Source organism: Lichenostomus cassidix, chromosome 1Aa (assembly GCF_008360975.1).
Source record: "Lichenostomus cassidix isolate B80296 chromosome 1Aa, HeHo_3.0, whole genome shotgun sequence".
In the NCBI taxonomy this organism is placed as follows: Eukaryota; Metazoa; Chordata; class Aves; order Passeriformes; family Meliphagidae; genus Lichenostomus; species Lichenostomus cassidix.
The window spans coordinates 23,552,110-23,571,279 of NC_139480.1; the positions used below are offsets into that span (position 1 = coordinate 23,552,110).

The 19,170-nt window shown below is 37.8% G+C and overlaps 1 protein-coding gene across 2 annotated transcripts in view; it reads left to right on the top strand.

The window, feature by feature from the left end:
- ASZ1 (ankyrin repeat, SAM and basic leucine zipper domain containing 1) overlaps window positions 1–18,357 on the top strand; it is a 36,570-nt gene extending 18,213 nt beyond the window's left edge. The window contains exons 7-13 of one of the 2 annotated variants that reach the window (XM_085042644.1): window positions 2,371–2,483; window positions 5,027–5,102; window positions 5,457–5,513; window positions 10,357–10,469; window positions 15,702–15,807; window positions 16,214–16,327; window positions 17,924–18,074. In XM_085042644.1, coding sequence (XP_084898770.1) covers window positions 2,371–2,483; window positions 5,027–5,102; window positions 5,457–5,513; window positions 10,357–10,469; window positions 15,702–15,807; window positions 16,214–16,327; window positions 17,924–17,932 — 588 coding nt within the window. In that variant the 3' untranslated portion in view covers window positions 17,933–18,074. Of the gene's footprint in view, window positions 1–2,370; window positions 2,484–5,026; window positions 5,103–5,456; window positions 5,514–10,356; window positions 10,470–15,701; window positions 15,808–16,213; window positions 16,328–17,923; window positions 18,075–18,123 lie in introns of those variants that run through there. The other variant, XM_085042636.1, reaches the window with a different exon arrangement.
- The last annotated feature ends 813 nt before the right edge of the window (window positions 18,358–19,170 follow it).

The window sequence follows — 19,170 nt, forward strand, 5'->3', positions numbered from 1 at the left end:
TGTATCCTTTTCTGTAGCAGTATTGCTTTAATAACTACATTGTAGCAGCTAGTTCAATACTAGTCCTGTTATGTTTATATTTATAACAGACTATTTTCTGTTCTATCACAACTTTTCACAGTGCTGTGAAGGCTATATAGTAGTGTTTTGGAAACCTTTTTTTTCTTTATTCTTTCAGAATCATTGACTTTAGATGTAGAATACAAAACAAGGGGTTATTCTTGTTACCAGTGTTGATATGAGAAGTATAAAAATGTGTTGTTTTTTACCTATCTGCTAAAGTATGTGAGAGAATGCAGATATCAAACTGATTTATAGAGTACAGTTTCTCATTGAGTTTGGAAGTGAAAAGGCTAAAGCCAAAAAGGAGTTGGTACTTGCCATTTTCAAAATCTGTTCTCCAGAGGAAAATGTAAAATAATGTAAATTGGCCATCAGATCATGGAAAGAGCAGCCACTAATTATCTGTGTAAAGAGCTACTGAAGACAATGTGTATTCTCTTAAAATAAATATATTTACAGCTGTTACCGGATGATGCATGGTGGATCAGTGAGACCATATTCCTGTGTATTTTGTTTTGAGTTGCTCTTACCAATGATGTGGCTTTTTACAGTAGCTCTTCAAAAATATATAATTCAGTCTTACAAATTGTAATTTACTTTTTTTTTTTCTTATATTTTTTTTTCTTTTTCCCAGACTCAAGGGCTAGGCAGGAGCAAAAATGATAACTATGCACAGAGTTGTCAGTGGAAGCTAGCAAGATCTGAGGCTCAGTGATCTGCTAGCTCAGGTTACTGAAAAGGTTTATAAATGTTTTCTGCCTTTGATAAATGACTTGTTAAACAGGTTGCAGCCATATCATCTTATGACTTTCTCTGAAGTGGAGGGAATACAGGCTTCTCACACTTGAGAGATGGCTCTTGCCTCTTGACCTGAAGTACTAACTTTCACACAATTGGTGCAGTCTTGCAGATGCTATTGAGATATTTGTTAAATGGTCATGAGCTTCTTCCAGCTTCAGGGTCTGTTCTTCATGCTGTTGACAACCCAAGGGGCTGTCATATAGACTGTGTCTACAGAAACTGTTTCTGGGAGGGGAAGTAGTTTTCTTTTCAATTGTTCTGGATTTGACTAGGAGTTATTTTTCTTCCAAACAGCCTGTATGGTGCTGTGTTTTAGGATTGTGACCGAAACAGTGTTGATAACGCACCAGTGTTTTAGCTATTGCTGAGCAGTGTTTGTGCAGAATCAAGGCCATCTTTGTTTCTCACTCTGCTCCCCATGTCCAGCAAGTAGGCTGAGAGTGAGCAAGAGGTTGGGATGGGGCACCGCCCTGGGCTGCTCACTCCAGCTGACACAAGGGATATTCCATGTCCTGTAACATCGTGCTCAGCAATAAAATTGGAGAGTGGCTGGGCATTGGTCTGCTGGTGGGAGATGGTAAGTGACTGCCTTTGCATCACTTAGCTTTTGGGTTCCGGTTTTTTTTCCCCTTCACTTATCAGAATGTATCTATCTCAGTCCATGAAAAGTTTTCTCCTTTTACCCTTCTGATTCTTCCCCATCTTGCCAGCCTCAGTAGGGGCTTATTTGCCAGTCAGGATCAGCCCACATACTTCTATATATGTATATATATAAAACTGATATAATATATATATATATATATATATATATATATATATATATATGTATATGTATATATATATGTATATATATATAAATATAAAGTCAGCTGAATTCCAGGCAAGTGGTTTCACTATTCATTTAGGTTTATTGAGGTTCTACTTCTCTTGCTGAATGTTGTTGTAACTATCTCAAAACTCACACAGGGGCAGTTCAGTGTCTGGAATACGTCACTGATGCATAGTGATGTCTAGCAGAAGGCTTCTTCTTTAATCATTTGAAAGAATCCCTGTCTGTCAGATATAGTTAACTTAGATTGTCAGTTGTAAATTGATAAATATGAGAGATATATATGCACTGGAAATGGAGACATTAAGAGTCATGTGCGTTGTGCCCTTTAGAGGGTTTATTGCACTGAGTATGTAGAACTCTTGTCTACGAGAAGCAAGAATGACTATGTTGATGTTTGGCTTTTTCTGTTGTGGCAGATGCTTTTTTTAGACCACATGATAGACACCATTGTGCTCTGTGTCAGTTCATTGTTGTGCTGGAATTTGGTTAATAGAGAAATGCTCTTGGTAAACTCTGTGGGTTTAGTTTTAACTTCTCATTATAGATGTATGCATTAGAGAAGTGGCAGATGTTTCATGTTCCCTGTAAGAAGTAATTGATTGTAGTGTTAGTCGCATGTATTTTTTTATGCATTTTGAGCTTTAATAATAATTTATTCATTTTGGCTCTTACAGATATTTAGTTTGCTCTCTTTGGCTGCAAATCACTTGCAAGGTAGATACCATAAACCAGTTGAGCAAGAGGCTATCTGCAAGTTTCTGACAGCTGTCCCTGACCACAGAGTTGGGTAAATACAATAATAGTGTAATTTTAGCTTATAAGCATTCCTAAGAGATTGTATTTGTTCATATCAATGATTAAGTTGTTCTGATACATATTGTGTCTTGTTTGGCGAGCCACCAAGAGTCCACAGTAAGTATATTAATATGCTACAATTTTTCAAGATTGCAAAATTCTTTGGCAATATAAACAAAGAGCATGCTCTAGATTTTTCTTTCCTCTCATTTAGTATGAAGTATAGGAGAGCCAGGGTCCAATGTTACTTCAGTTAATTTCAGCTCTGTTAATATTTGTGTGCTCCCCTGTTGAATACTCCTTGTTCTGTGCTTATCTTCTTTTGATGTTAAATTTTGATGCTTTCACTGAATGCCTATTTTCAGCTTCATTGCCACCAAGAAGAGCTATGTCCTTTTCTTTTTTCCTAAATACATGAGAGTCAAAATTAAATATGAGCACCAGTTAAGCTCTGGAAGTTTTGGCAGAGTATGCCCTGACCCTGAAGCTTGAAAGTTCCTTATGCCTGAAATCAGCACCTGCTTCAGCAACTTCAGAGATCCCTGATATGATTTTGTCCCAGAACTTGGCTAAGAGGTCCTCAGCAAACTATCCCCTTGGCTTCTTCAGCTTGAGCTGCATGGTCTTATAAAGACAGCTTGCAGCGCCCACAGTCTGATCTGATTGGTCAGATTGCCCCTGCACAGCCAGGTCATGCTGAATCTGGAATGCTGTAGTTTTGTAGCATTAGGCTGATGGGCTGAAGGCAGTTCATAGTGAGGTAGTCTCAGACAAAGCATTTCAGACAAAGCCTCAGCAGATTCTGTTAGAATCCTAGAATCATTTAGGTTGGAAAACACCTCCATTGAGGCCAACCCTTGTCCAGACACGCTACCATGTCAACTAAACCTTAGTACTAAGTGCCACATCCAGTGATTTCTTGAACTGAGGATGATGAGTGAACCGCCTCCATGGGCAGCCTGTTTCAATGCTTGACCACCCTTTCAGTGAAGAAATTTCTACTGATGTCTGGCCTGAACCTCCCTTGTGTCAGCTCTTGTCCTGTTGCTAGTTGCCTGGGAGAAGAGGCCAGCCCCCACCTGGCCACAGCCTCCTTTCAGGCAGTTGTAGAGTGATAAGGTCTCCCCTGAGCCTCCTTTTCTCCATTCTAAACCACCCCAGCTCCCTCAGCTGCTCCTCATATGACTCACTTTCTAGAACCTTCACCACCTCCATTGCCCTTCTCTGGACACACTTGAGTCCCTCAATGTCTTTCTTGTAGTGAGGGACCCAGAACTGGACATGGAACCTGAGGTGTGGCCTCACCAGTGCTGTGTACAGGGGGATGATCTCTTGCCTAGTTGTGGTGGCCACGCAATTGCTGATCCAAGCCTGGATGCTTTTGGCCTTCTTGGCCCCCTGGGCACACTGCTGGCTCATGTTCAGCTGTTAGTGAGCTGGTCAGGTCCTTTTGAGCTGCCAGGTCCTTTTCTGCTGGACCACCTTCCAGAAACTCTTCCCCTAGCCTGTGTCATTGCATGGGGTTGTTGTGACCAAAGGGCAGCACTCAGCACTTTGCCTTTTTGCACCTGATACAAGTGGCCTTGGCCCATTGATCCAGTCTATCCAGATCCCTCTGCAGAACCTCCCAATCCTCCAGCAGATCACCCTGTTTAGTGTCATGTGTGAACTTACTCAGGGTATCCTGAGCCATATGCTGACACTCAAGATGCTCCTTCAGTCTTTGAGGGGAAGAGGAGGCCTACAGGGCCTACAACAAGACAGAACAAAGTGTGGCATAATTTGGGGTTTTGGCAAAGGATTCATTGTAGCAAATGCAGTAGTGCTTTCAGGATTTTGTATGATTTGTTCTTTGGTTTAATTATTTTCATTACAGTTCATCTGATTGTTGAAATCAGTTTAGCTATTTTTCTTACACTTTTATATCTTGTGATAGAGCAGGGAATCAAAATTGATAATTAATATTTGTTTATAAATGTTAAACTCTGAACCTACAGTTCAGAGTTTACTACTTCCTCAGTCTACCTTCTGAACAGTAGTCTTCATACAAGTGTCCATGCAGTAATTTCTGCTGTCTTTAATTGTAGATGGTCCTGTTTTCTTGATAACCATTTTTGGCTTAACTGGAAGCAGAAGGGTGCCAGTTGTGGACTGAATCCAATTAGTGTGAATGTTATCTGATAAGAATACATAGTTATCTTCCTTAACCCCCCCTTCCACATTTTTTAGGCTTTTGTGACCCAACTTTAAGATTCATTCGGAATATTTTGTGACTTAAAATGACTTTTATGTGTGAAAGTCATCCCCTTTTGGGTCTATTCAACTTATCAGACAGAATAGACATCTATAAAATTTCAATAGATTAAGTTGCGTGCTTATAAGATACTTCTGTCATCAGCAGGTATGCGCAACTTCAGGTTGCTCCCAAGTGCTTTGTCTGGGTAGCTTTTCTATAGCATTTTGTTCTGGATGGTTTTTTTTCATTTTTAATATTTCCACTGTTTCTAACTCCAATCTCATTAATTATCTTTACAGCTTCTATTCAGCTTTTGATGACATGGAAGTGTTTTTACATGGTCTTGGTCTAGAGCACATTAGAGGATTATTGAAGGTAATTTTTTGGTATATCTGCACCTGTTAAGTAATCCATGAAAGCAAAATGCACCTACTGCATAATAAAGTTATATCACTATTAATGTATTAATTCAAATAAAATTCTTAAACAGAAATTTATTTATAAAATGGGAAGTTAAACTGCAATGGACTAAGTTGTATTTCTTGATTATGTGCGTTAGTCACAGCATTTGAGGTTTCTAAATTAGGCAAATCTTTCATTGCATCAATAATGGTGTTTCATAGTTGGTTTTGTTCCTGAAAGCTGAAGCAAAACAAGAAAGATGATCAAGTTAAAACTGTTTTCTTCTGAAATTCTTTTTGATGACAGAAACCCCTTTGTTTTATACAGGAACAAGATGTAGGTTTAAGACGACTTCTGACCATGCAAAAAGATGACTTATTACAGGTCAGTTTACTACTTTAGAACTTCATTTGATTTTCTTCTCTTTCTTTTATGTTTTTAATGTCTTAAATTCTCATTATAAATGTCTAACCTTGCAAGAATTTTTTCAGCATCTTCTGCAACTTCTTGAATTTTAATGTGAATATAGGCAGGCTTCTTCTGAAGTATGTAATCTCACACATCAATGAGTGAGCAGGTGTGAGCAGGAAATAGTTCTAGTTTAAATTTTAGTTGTTACCATTTTTAGGTTTTAATTATGATTTTTCTGAAGGGAAATCAGTTCTAGGATTAGCAGTAGATAATTCTAAACAACTATTTTAGATGTAATCCTTCTTTGTGAGGCATTTTTTGTTGGAGAAAGAAGAGCTCTCTTCCATTAGATTTGTTTAAATTGTAACATCTCATATCCCACACAGGTTTGTAAAACTTTCTCTCTTTTTTTTTTTCTTTTGGGATAAAGATTTTGTTTCTTATAGTTGACTGCAGCTGGGAAGGTTGGTCTTACGCTGTTTGCGAAGGCTGGTCTTTTGTCTAAGTGATGCATTATTACAGGGCTTCAGTTCTCAGTTGAGATGAGGTTGTTGCTTTTCTTCAGTCTTTGCTGGAATTTTTCCTTTGGGAAATGAAAGCACTTCCTGTCCTTACAGGAAGATGCTATGATAAGATACAATTATTGGAGTCTCCTTGGAACAATGTAAGTGCTTCAGGATTCTTCTGAGCAGTCTGTACTAGGAAGCTTTGGAATCCCTGGTGTGGGTTTCAAAGACGCTTCATAAAAACAGCCACTTCAGGACTGCTCCCTGCTCCTGACACTAGCCTTGTCCTTAGCATCAGGTTTTTTTCCTTGTTATCCTGGTACTGAGAAGACATGTGTTCTATCTAGCAGCTGGAACCAGTGTTTTGTTCCTTTTAGAGTGGATGTCAACAAGGCTGTTTTGCTTGAAGTTTTGTCTTGTAACTGGGTAGAGTTCAAGTGTTTGGACAGAACTCACAAGTAATTCTATATTATCAGGGTGTGCTTATAGAGAGGAGCTTTGTCAATGAAGAGATTAAGAGCTCATCTAGGACAAAATATTATGAGGCATGTCAGTGTGTTTTGATGTTACTGCTTTTATGAAGCCTCAGAATCATTGGGCAGCATACTGGTGTGGGATTTTTAGAACTCCAAAGCTCCTATTGATAGTAGTTTTGGCCTTTAAGGAGATTCCTGTGGATTTCTTCTCATTCCTGTGTGAACTGCTGTTGGTCATGATTGCAACAAACTGTAAATCTGTCTTAGTGCATGTGTGCATGTTCATACTGATCACCTGCTTTGGTATTGTAGTCATTGCTTGTTTTTGTCCAGGCAAAAATGGGGGGAGAGAATTGTGGACTTTAGTGAATGGCTAAGCTTTATGGTTCTTTCTCCAAAGAGGTATAATTTCATTCAAAATCATAGCTTCTGTTTCAGTGTTCCAAAATGTTTGAGGCTTCCTATTATAAAAGCAAACAAAGCTTTGAACAAACTGACATAGCTACATGGATCAGCTGCTTCTACACAGGAAGATAATATCTGTAAGAATTGAATTGCTTTGTCTCTTAACTTTGCAACAGCAGGAAACAGTTCCTGAAAAATAAATCATGCTTTGTGCATGGACATAAATTAATTAGTCAGTCTTGAGTTGAGAAGTTAAAAAATTACATAACACTCCTGACTTATTAGCACTATCCTAAATTCTTGATGCAGTCTGGCTTTAGAGCTTTGCTAACAGTTTCTCCCCATGCTGCTGATAGAGCAAATCTAATCTGTTTCCTTGTTACATCAGAGTTGAAAGTTTTTACTGTGATGGCAGACTTTCAGCTAGCAGCCAGCTGTTTAAAAGAGCCTGGATCTTATTACTACAAAGATTAATGATGACCTGTGATGGATGCCTCTGAACCAAGCTGCTTTGTATCCAGAGAACTGGGGAGAAATCCTGTCATTAACATGATATGCTTTCCTCCATCAAACAGTATCAGAGATATTTTCTCTGTAAATATCTTTATCTGTATTCTACAACAGAGTCTAAACAATGAGTCTTTCAAGCTGAAATCCTTGCATTCCTTAAGCTTATAAACTGTTGGAGTTTTTTGTCTGCACTACTCATGACACTCAGATTTTTTTCTTTTGTTTTAAGCATTTCTCTTGTAAGATAGCAACAGAAGTAATTTTGCTTCTGGGTGCATTTAGGAATAAAAAGGTTTCTTTCTCACATTTTATTTAGTTTAGAATAAGAGAAATTGGCATCCTGTTCTAGTTTTGAGAATGTATAATGAAAAGTTGATGCATCAAAATTCAAAATATAATCCAGAAATTTGACTAAGTAACTAGATAATTACCTGGTCTATATGCTTCTATATCACAGTTCCAGGACTCATTCCTCTGCCCCACTCCCTGAAAAAATCGTTTAATATTTGGCAGAAATGTGTCAGGTTATTAAAATCAGTGGCCAGTTGGGCAAGGTGGCATTGATACAAGAGTTTATGCATAGCTTCACTGGTTTTATCTGTGCTGTATATCATCTTTCATGTGTAGAGGCAATCTTATTCACCTCTTGTCAGATTCATGCTGGAGTGTGAGCTTGGGGCTTGGATTTTGAGGAGCTGCTTCGTCTGTATTTAAGTAAAGAATAAAATAGATGTTCTTAGAGTTGATCTGGCTAAAATGAAGAGTTTTGTTTTACAGATATAAGCAAATTCTTGTACAGCAGTTGCACATTCTTAAACATGGCCACTTCACGATAATATTTGTATAATTTGGACTGCAGAGCATGATTGAAACAGCACTAACTTAAAAATTCACTTGTCCATCAAGAAGGGTTTATTGCACTGTGGTTGTCCCATGCATTGCATGAACAGTCAGGTTCTGGGTCACCTCATGTTCTGCAGGGATGGTCTGAAAATTGGGAAGCAGTTTGGACTGGTCTGTCAACATTCTGTCTCTAAGTTCTGCATGTTTTACTTCCAAATGCAGAATTACTGTGGTGGCAGAAGGCTTTATCTATAGTGACATTTATCATATTCTTTACCTCCTGATGTGTTTTTTCAAGATGTGGTGGTGCTCAGTTAATGATCCATTTGCAGACAAACGAAATCATGTTTTATTTATAAGGGAACAAAATACAACATCTTCCTGATATGCTGCATTAGATTTGCTGGTTAGAAAGCTGTATCCTGATTTGCTGGTTTCAGGAGTGTGAAGGTGGAGTCAAAAGCAAAGGCAATCTTCATAATAGTTGCTGCTTTAAGCAAGATAGTTTTAATACTCAACAATAATTGCTGTTGTGTAAATCAGCTTACTTATTCATGATGAAATGACTGTTGAAATGTTTTGTAAGTCTTGAGAAAATACCAGACAGGACTCCACAAGGCAAACCTGAGAGCTAATGAATTGAGCAAACTTAGAGCTCAACATTAGTGAAGCAGATTAGTTATAGGAAACCCAGATCTTTCTATCTTAAGGCTGCTGGTGATATTTGCTGGAAAGAATTCAGTACAATTTATTCAGGTACCCATGGAAACCTATCAGAAGCACAGAAGTTCTTGGCACCTGTAGTTAAATCAGCGATTAATGTTGCTGGAATTTTGCATTACTGAAAAACTTGCTTGTCTATAAACTTCATGTGGTTTTGAAATGTTTAAAGACACACTTGTGAGCCCATAGTTATTTGCTACCTGTAATTGGTGGAGAACCTGTAGGACACTTTTATGTAGTCACAATGAACACTGGATGTCAGAACACTGGGTCTCAGAAAAAAGCACGCATTTCCTTAGGTACCGTCTCTTTCCTAGAATTTTGATCTGATGTGTATTATTCATTCCAAATTCTTTCTGACAGCAAGTGTTTGCAGGGAGACTGCAAACACTAACATCTTACTGATTTCTGTGGGCATGGAAGGTAACTTCAAGTGCTCAGAATATCCATGAGAGTCCCATATAGCCCAGCTTTGGAGACTCTAGGATCCATGCAGTCTCAAATCCCAAACTGGTCTACTCCTGTTGAGTCAGGTACTCAGCTGGTGCATTAGGAGCAAAGTCATACTTGGAGCTGGCATTGAGAGGTTTTTCACTTGTTTGGAGGAGCATCTTAGGGGTGCTAACACCGGAAGTCCTGTGTTGCCCAGCAGCCTGTCAGTTGAGCAGGGAAAAGTTTTGAATGTGCCACAAAAGTATTTCTCTTTTAACAAATGAACTATTCTTTCCCCTTAAGTGTTCTGCAAGAAAATTCTCAGCCTAGGATTTAAATACGACTTAAAATTTAATCTGAGATACTTGCTGGATAGCACAGCTGCCAGTGTTTTCTGTTCCAGGCATCACTTGGAGAATCTCAGTTACAGAGTATGTATCTTTTGTGCTTTTCTTCAGTTAAAAAACACCTCTTCCCGTAAAATTCTCCATTTGATTCTGATTTGATAGTTTCCCCTCTTTCTTTCTGAGTTAATGCTCTATCACCATCATGATGATTCGTTACTGTGCTGTCACAGGTGACTCAGGTGATTCTAAAATGGAAAAGCTTAACATCCTAAAAACACAGGGGTATTTAGGCAAACTGCTGTTAATTTTTTTATAATAAACCCTAAACAGATTTTTGAAATATCCTGTACAATTTCGGTTTGGCAGTTCCTCATCTCTTGTAATTTTGTTCTGCATCACTGAATATTTTCTGTGGTTTTATTTTTCCTTTGTCACTTACATACACTGTAGTTGGTTGCAATGACTTAAAACCAACTTCTTTTGAATCTTAGTATTTAGAAGGTTGTGCAATAAGTGCTATTATGTCCAGTAAGTTTAAAAGTGAATAATATTTGGAATTACTCTTTAAATTTAGATCGGCATTACAGATCCTGGAGACCAACAGAAACTCCTAGATGCTATTAAAGAGCTGCAAGTGGAAGAAAAAAGACTTGAAGACATCTCTGAAATTATGAAGCTGGAATTGAGGTATTAACTGTGTATCTAAGGAAATTGAAGTGAAATATTAACTATTTAAGGTGACTGTGTTATTTTCTATGGCTCAAAGGTAAAATTGTCTCACACCTTTTCCCTTAATGCAAAACATTCTTGAAAATATGCAAGTTAGTGGATTATGAGAGCTGGTGGTAGGTGTGCTTTGTACAAAGAAGGTTGGAAGCACAGACAAGGTAGGCTCTGTTAGTCTTGCAATCAGATGTGCCTGATTGTAAGATGAAGTAAAAAAATGTGCAGGAGGGAAAGATGCATATAACTTCTGCATAGGCTTTTAATTTTCAGCTCATAAATTAATATCTTGTACATGTGTGTCTTAAGTCATAAATGCTACTTCTGTGTAGATTCTGAATTTTTTTTTAGTGTTTTCCCCTTCCACTAGAGGCAATTTTAACTGGCTTCTAAAACATCCCGGTTTTTTATCGTACAAATTACGGGCTTTAGAAATTACTCTCCTTTTCGTAGATTATATGTATCAGTAGCTTTATAAGGAAACTTTTTAACTAAAGTATAACTCTTTCAAAGTTCCATTCCAACTTGATACTTTTTCCCATTATAGTGTTTAAGTATCAAGTCTGCAGCAGGTCTCATGCTTTTAATGTAGTCTTGTGCTGTACCGTGGAAGCCAGCTAAGGGGTACATTCCTCAGTAACCTTATTAAACTTACTCAGTTCCCCAAGCTCTGCTAGAGCACTCCACATTCAGCACAAAATGAAAAATGAAGGATATAGTAAGTATAAAGGAGACTTAAGATTTCTTAAATCTCTTATCCTTTGTGTGTAAGTACAGTTTTTTTTCCCAGAAGACACACCTAGACTTTGGTTTAAATCCCATGCTCATATCTTTCCTCCTCTTAGTTCCCAGACTTATAGAAGAATAGCTACTGAAAATGGGATTAGATAGTGAGGGTTCAGTTCCTCTTTAAATGTATCTCCCTTTTCACTAGTGACCTGACAGCTATGCTGCAGCTCTCATAGATATCCCTTCCCTCTCCAAAATACTGGAGAGAGCTGTTTGTATTATTTGAGTGCTGTCAGACTAGAGTTTCTGATAATTATGTTGTTTATTGGACCAAGAATATTGGGTTCAAAATCAATTTGTACATGTTTCCATGCTTTGGAGGGAGCCGAGTTGCACTGACACTGTGCATTATCAGTCATGTCATGATGTGATCCTGCCATAGTATTGTCTTTAGTGGCCCAGTTACATGAGACTGTCCAGTATGTATTCCACTCCCAACCAATCATTCTTACATACACTGATTGCTCCCAGTGCTCGTGCTGTGCTGGTATCTTTATCCATTACTGCAATTATGAAAAAGAGACTTTGCAGCCTTCTCGAGGTACATTTTTGCAGCACAATGCCAAGTTTGAGCTGCAGGACATGGAAGGACATGCAAGGCATTAGAGGAAGCTCTTGAAAGACTGAGATGGACTGGAAGAATGAGTTCATGTCCTGATAGAGGACTTTGGTGTTGCTTCTGGTCTGTGAGGAGATGTCTTTTGACAAGTGGACCACTCATAGGTAAGAAATTGGCTGGATATTCACACTGGGCAAGAGTTGTGGGCAACAACTCAATGTCCAAATGAAGACCAGTAACAAGTGACACTCCTCAGGGGTTGGTTTTGGGACTGGTGCTGTTTAACATCTTTGCTGGTGACATGGAGACAGGGATTGAGTACACCCTCAGTATGTGTGCCAGGGACACCATGCTGTGTGGTGTGCTGGAGGGCAGGGATACCATCCAGACAGACCTTGACAGGCTTGAGTGATGGGTACACAAAATTCAGCAAGGCCAAGTGTGATGTCCAGGGGCAGTGCAATCCCAAGCACAGGTGCAGGCTGGACAGAGAATGGATTGAGAGCAGCCCTGAGCAGCCCTGGGGGTGTTGGATTATGAGAATCGTAGAAACTCAGAATATCCTTAGTTGGAAGGGACCCACAAGGATCAGTAGATTCACCTCCTGGAAAAAGCTCAACATGACCCAACAAACGTGCGCTTGCAGCCCAGAATGCCAATTGTATTCTGGGCTGCATCAAAAGAGGAGTGGCCAGCAGGTCAAAAGAATGGATTCTCCCTGTCTGCTCTGCTCTCATGACACTCCACCTGGAGTACTGAATCCAGCTCCAAGACCCCTAGTAAAAGAAAGACATGAAGCTGGAAGGAGTTCAAAGAAGGGCTACAAAGATGAGCAAAAGGGCTGAAGCACCAGTCCTATGAAGACAGGCTGAGAGATTTGGCGGTGCTCAGCCTGGAGAAGAGAGGACTGCGGGGAGACCTTAGAGAAACCTAAAGAAGGCCTACCAGAGAGCTGGAGAAGGACTTTTTACAAGAACATGTAGTGATGGGTCAAGAGGAAATGGCTTCAAACTGATGGAGGGCAGCTTTACATGAGATGTAAGGAAGAAATTCTCTACTGTGTGGGTGGTGAGATACTAGAATAAGTTGCCCAGAAAAGCTATGGGTGTCTCCTTTCTGAAAGTGTTCAAGGCCAGGTTGGATGGGACTTTCAGCAGCCTGGTCTAGTGAAAGATGTACCTACCAATGCAGAGGGATTTGAACCAGATGATCTCTAAGGTCTCTTCTGACCCAAACTATTCCATGATTCTGTAATTCGCCATCAAAACAAGTGTGTACTTTCAGAAGAGAATCCTGGTGCAAACTTGTACATGTGCTGCAATAGTGAAGAACTAAAGTTCCAGCATGCAAGAGGGTATAAACCAGTATGATGTGGATACACCATAAATACTTTAACAGCACCTGAGCCATTTGTATTAAAATAGAAACTTTGCTGCTGAGCTGAGGTGGTAGGCCAGGAATCTGTTAGATCCTTTGGAAATGGACCTAACAGATTCCTGCAAGGGAGTCTTCAACAAGGGAAAATTAGTTTTATGCATTTTTGTGTTAAAATGTATGTTTTTTTCAGATTGTTCCATAGTAGCATTTAGAACATACATTCAAGCAGAGCAGCTTAAAAATTTAAACAGAGGGAGTAAGTGGAGAAATACAAAAAATTATCCATTTACCTTGTGGGGCCAAATACAATAAAATACCCATATGGTATCTGGTTCGGTCTCACATACCAGTGATATATCTAATTCCTAGTATAGTGCGGGTTTAGATCATATGTAGTTCTCAAAAACAAAATTGATTTATTAAAGATCGAAGTGCACAAAATATGACAGCATTTCAGTTATGGCAAGCACTGCATAGTTTGCTAGAAAATGGCCTGACATGTATTCTAGGAATCTGACCTTGAGACTAAAATCATAGGCTATGTTTACATGCTATTATATAAAGATTTTACTTCCCACTTGTTCAAAGTCATTCTGTGAGAAGGAGAATCAGTCATTAAGTCATAGAAAAACTAACATAGTAGAAAATCTTGAACTGATTGATTATAAACTCATGGAGTGTCCAGCACTGTTTAGCCACTGATGTTTTGACAGCCATTAATTCTTTTTAAAACTGAAAATTTTTTTAAACATTATTTCTATCTTTAAATAGAAGAACATGCCACTGCAACAGATATAAAATTCTATGAAAATTGGGAGTTTTTAAGAACTATTGTATAATGAAGTAGTATGATAGAATAAATATTTTTCTTTTTTCCCCCTCCCTTGTTCAAGCCCATAACATACTTTATATTTGCCGAGAATCCCTCCATAATTCCAAAAAAAACTTCCTTTGTGATCAAACACATACAGTGCCATAACTGTTCCCAGCCAGCTAAAAAGTTATCTAAGTAGAAGAAAAAAATGTTTGTGATTATGGCTTGTCTATAGTAATGTGGGAGAAACTTTCAGACTGTCTCCAGATGTTTAGTGTTTGGGTTCTTTGCCTGAAATACTCAGTTCAACTGCATTGTTCTGAAACAAGTAATAGTTTATTCTGTAGAAACAAATAGGCTTTCGTACTTCCCCATCTTCATGAAAACCATGTGCAGTATTGGTTTTAAACCTCCAGCATACCTGTTAATGCTTCTATATATTTTTGTTTTAAATGTGTCTTAACAGTTCAACACTGTTGCTAATCACAGATATCCTGAGCAGTGGGGGAAATTTTAACTCACTAATCATCCTGTGCCCAAAGTTGAAGGAAGACACTCTATGACACTCTATGGGCTAAATTCCATCTCTGTTTAGAAACTTGCACTACATTGGCATGTGGCTTAGTTTAGCTGTTTGACAAATTTCGTGGATCCCTTTTTGCCCTCAGAAGCAGAAGCAAGTAAGGTGGCATGAGTATGTTGCATTTAGATTGCCTAGGCAATGGAGGGATATTGGAGTCTGAATCAGTTTATTCAGATCCTATGGATCTGCAGAACAGGAATTTCTGCAGTAGGAACTTTTAATTGTCTCTTGTTTTGGCCCTGCCTGTTATTTACCCAAATAGCTTGAACTAACAGAAACTTTCCAGCTGGAGATACAGACATTTCTCAGGAGTTTCAGGGTTTGAGAGCTCACTCAGTAAAAACAATTGGATAATCATCTTCCTTGCCCTCTTTCCCTCTTCCTGGTCAGTGGCAACAAATTTCTGGCCAGCACCATGACTTACAACTAAAGTTCTCTAACACTACTAGTAAAGTTCAGTCAGTGTCATGTGGAAGGTCTAGAAACTTAATGTTGAAAATAATTTGTTAAATTTTTCTGTCCTTCTCTCCCCTTTTTGGAGACATGGATCAAACTAATTTTCAGTGTTGTCTTCCTGCTTGTATTTGAGCACCAAGTATAAATTTTCTTCAAAATAGATATATCTCAGAGCCTAAAATATCTGATGTTATGTTTCCAGATCCAATAGCCAAGCCAGTACTATTGAATTCTTATTTTCTTCCCCTCTGCTGGAGACTAAATGACCCTAAGCCTAGTCATTTCAGTCCTAGCTCCAAAGTACAAACCAGATTTTTTTCCCTTCACATCTACCTCAGAAATGTAAGCTGCAGGTCAGAAATACTGTCCTTCCAAAATAAGGTGGGGAAGGGAGGGGACGAGATGGAATGGGACAAATAAGGGGGGGGAAAAAACCCCAACTTGCTAAGATGTTAAATGTCTTTAACTATTCACTGTTAAAATGATACTGGGGGTTTTTGTATGTTATGAAACTGCATGTCTAATTTACTAGCCAGTGTTGGAAATCCATAGCTAATATTTGGCTTGCAAAAAGTTACAGCTTTTGACAAATAACAAAATATCATTTTACTTTTCTAGTGAAGATGAATTCCTCAAGTTTCTTCAGAGGTTGAATAAAGAGTGTAGTAAGCTGATCATTCCTGTGCAGACCATGAATAACCATTTCCTCAAAAATTCTCACAAGGTATTCAACCAAAGAGAAGATTGATACAGAGTGTATTATTCCCCCTCGTAAAATGAAAACTCTGAATACTCAACCATCTTGGTGATTATATAGTTATATAGAGCTGTTCAATGCTCTTTCTCTAAAGGACACTTTAATAATGTATTTCAAAGAGTTAAGCCACACAATTAAAGTGGATAGATTCGTTTCTTCATGTTTCTTCTGATAGGACAGTTAAGGTGACAGAAGTTTCCAATAGAGGCTGCTAGGGACTAGTAGCTTGTTGTGCATAAATCATACAATTAAAACCCAGCAGAAATGCAGTTATAAACTTCTTCTGGCACTGTCTTTTGTGATACATTAACTGTAGAATATTAATTTATAATCTACAATTATGTAATTATGTCAAATAACTGATTATTAACAGATGGTACTGCAGTGGGCACCGACTGAATGTTATATTGAAGTCTGCAAAGACTTGATTTGCAGTGTTAAAAAGTTGGAAGAAGAAGTTGGCAAACTGAAGGACCTCGTGGTGGAGGTGGGTGTCTGTGTGTGAGGCTTGTTAAATACTGTGTACAATTTCTGATGCAACCTCAAATGTGACATTCGTCAGGGAAATGTTTCATACCTTGCTCAGCCACAGGCTGTTTAGCCTTAGCTTGGGCATTGCATCTACCTCTCCCCCTTCCACCTTTTCATGGACAGAATGAGAAATAATCTCTAATATTGCACAGCAGTGTGGAAAATCTCCAAAAGAAAACACAATCTACCTTTTTCTTTCTACTGCACGAAAGAATTAATTGTAATGTATCCCTGTGCTCTTGGACAGCCATTATGGCATCGATGCCACATTGAATACTTACACTCTTACTTTTTAATTAAGGAATCTTTTGTTTGGAATTATTGACTCACAAGGAAGATACTAAGGTTTTATGGATTGAATGGGAGGCATCCCAGATAACTCTGCAGAGTGACAAAAGAAGAGGGTGGGAGAGGTCAAGGCTAGATGTTAGCACCACATCAGTCATTCTCAAACCAACACAGTGACACTTTCTTGTCAAATGGGGTCATTTTAAGTAATAGGCTGGTAAAATGAACGGCTGCTGGGGTAGGGTAAATGGAGCATCAGTGTCAGAAAGGAATCTGTTGCTGAACGAAGCCATGTGGAACTCAGACCTTCAGTATAATGCTACTAATGCAATTTCCTGTAGTTTAAGTAAATTTAATGTAATATAACAGCCTTCTCCCAATAAATCACTTAACACCAAATATATTAAGAGGTAAAGACTGTGGCAAAGAACTTATTAGCTATTTATTCCTTTTTTTGCATATGCAGTAATCAGTTGTGTATCTATTTGCCTCCTGTATATGCAGGCCAGTTACAAGTGCTGGGAGGGTTCCAAGTTTGGTGTCACTTGACTTTATCTGTATGTAAGGTTTCATAGCTGTCAAGATGAAGCATGATGTCTTTGTATCCAGTGTGAAACAGCCTTTTAATTACTTCACAAATGCAATTCCTTCTTTTTAAAATCCTGTTATGTTTTATGAATTTATGAATACTTTAATACAAAAATTTTTGTGCTACTTAATTTATGATGGAGCACTTTTGAATGTAAAGCACCCAAACATTTATTATGAACATGTTAATCTAAGTGAAACAGTTAAACCTCTTTCATGAAAAGTTTGTATAAATTCCCTTGAAGTCTTCAGTGCTATTTGCTAAGCTTAGTCATTACAAGACTTTGCAGCAGTTCATGTCTGTAGCATATAATTTTTGAAAGTGCAATAAATGAGATGGCCTTCCAAGCATTGTGAACTAAGGTAGGAAACCAGAACCTAACCCTACTGTCCTTTATGACAAGGCTCCACTCAGACTCAATATGTACTTGAGCAGCCACTTGTAAGGTACTTTCCACTCTCCCTTTAATTTCAAGAAAGTCTTATATGTTACATATTTAACTTCCTTCTTAAATGAACAGTTGTTTTCGTAATTAAATGGCAGAAGTTCTAGTTAAAACATTTGATAGTTGGAGTTCAGTTGTTTTGTTATTAGATTTTTGTTGCATCTAATAAGGTTTTACTCATAAGTAATTAAGTTCGTAAATGAACAGTTTGTTTTTCTAATATATATTAGAGTGATTGAACATCAGGTATGATGAAGATTTACACACATTTATTTCAAATGAATTAGGACAGAGACAGAAAGGAGTAATATCAATCCTAGATGCAAGCAGATTCTTAGGACTGGGTACTTTATAATCTACTTAAGAAACTTCACACTAACTTTTTTTTTTTTTTTTTGCACTTTTTACATGGATTTAATATCTGCCTCAGTATGAAGAGAAGGATGAACCTAGCCGAGTGAAATTTCCAGAAAAAGCAGCCACCTTGGAACAAAGATTAGTAAAAATGGGAGTGATAACATTGCTTGGATTTGGTTCTTTCTTATTTATCATTAAATTAGTGGCAAAGAGAACCTGAATTTACGTTTAGTGCTGTTTCTCATCATATCTATAGTATTTGTATTCGGAATATTCTTTGATCTAGAAATAAAGTTATTAAAATTAAAACTGTTACTTAAGAGTATTTAGGGTTTTATTTTGTAAATCATTTTTGGTCTAGAATATTGGTCTAAAACCTTGTCAAAGCTGCTTGTCCTTTTTTTGGCATAAAATTGTGATTATTGCTTCCTAATTACTGGTTTTGGTTTTTTACCTTTACCTGTTCAGAGGTGAACATAAACAAATTCTGTTTATATATCATGTTTGTATTTAAAATTATAATGCAGATGTGTTTTGGGGGTTGAGAGGGTTTAAAATATTCTAAATATCATATTCAATTTTATGTTGATCTTTTCTCTTGCGGAGTGATACTTGTTTTTTTTTTCTTTTCATAATCAAGAGAACTGTGGAGATCTTGTTACATATTGCCTCAAAAGTCATTTCCCACTGATTATGATGCTTAAGTTATGCCTGAAATCTGCTTCCTTAGGGATACTCACCTCTATTAAGAGTTTCATCACATCTATTAAAAGTATTATAGTAGTCCTTTGCTATAAGAATGCAGACAACTTAGAAGGCATAGCAGCTTATTTTTTCTTGGTCTGGTCTTTCACTACAAATTTTTTCTTAATATTTTCTCCACTTAAAAAGGTGTTTGTAATCCCGCAGTGAAACATTTATAACTGGTTTTGATCTGCTTACCAAACCAGCTATGTTGGAAAAAAAGGGAATTGGTATAAGTGAATTCAAACTAGTTACATTTTTTGCAGGTTTCAGTAAACATCTGTAAAAATGCTGAATATTTTGGAAGGGACACTCTTCTTTCAAAATTAAACAAAAGGAATATAAAAAAAACATAAACCTGAATGGGTGTGTGAAA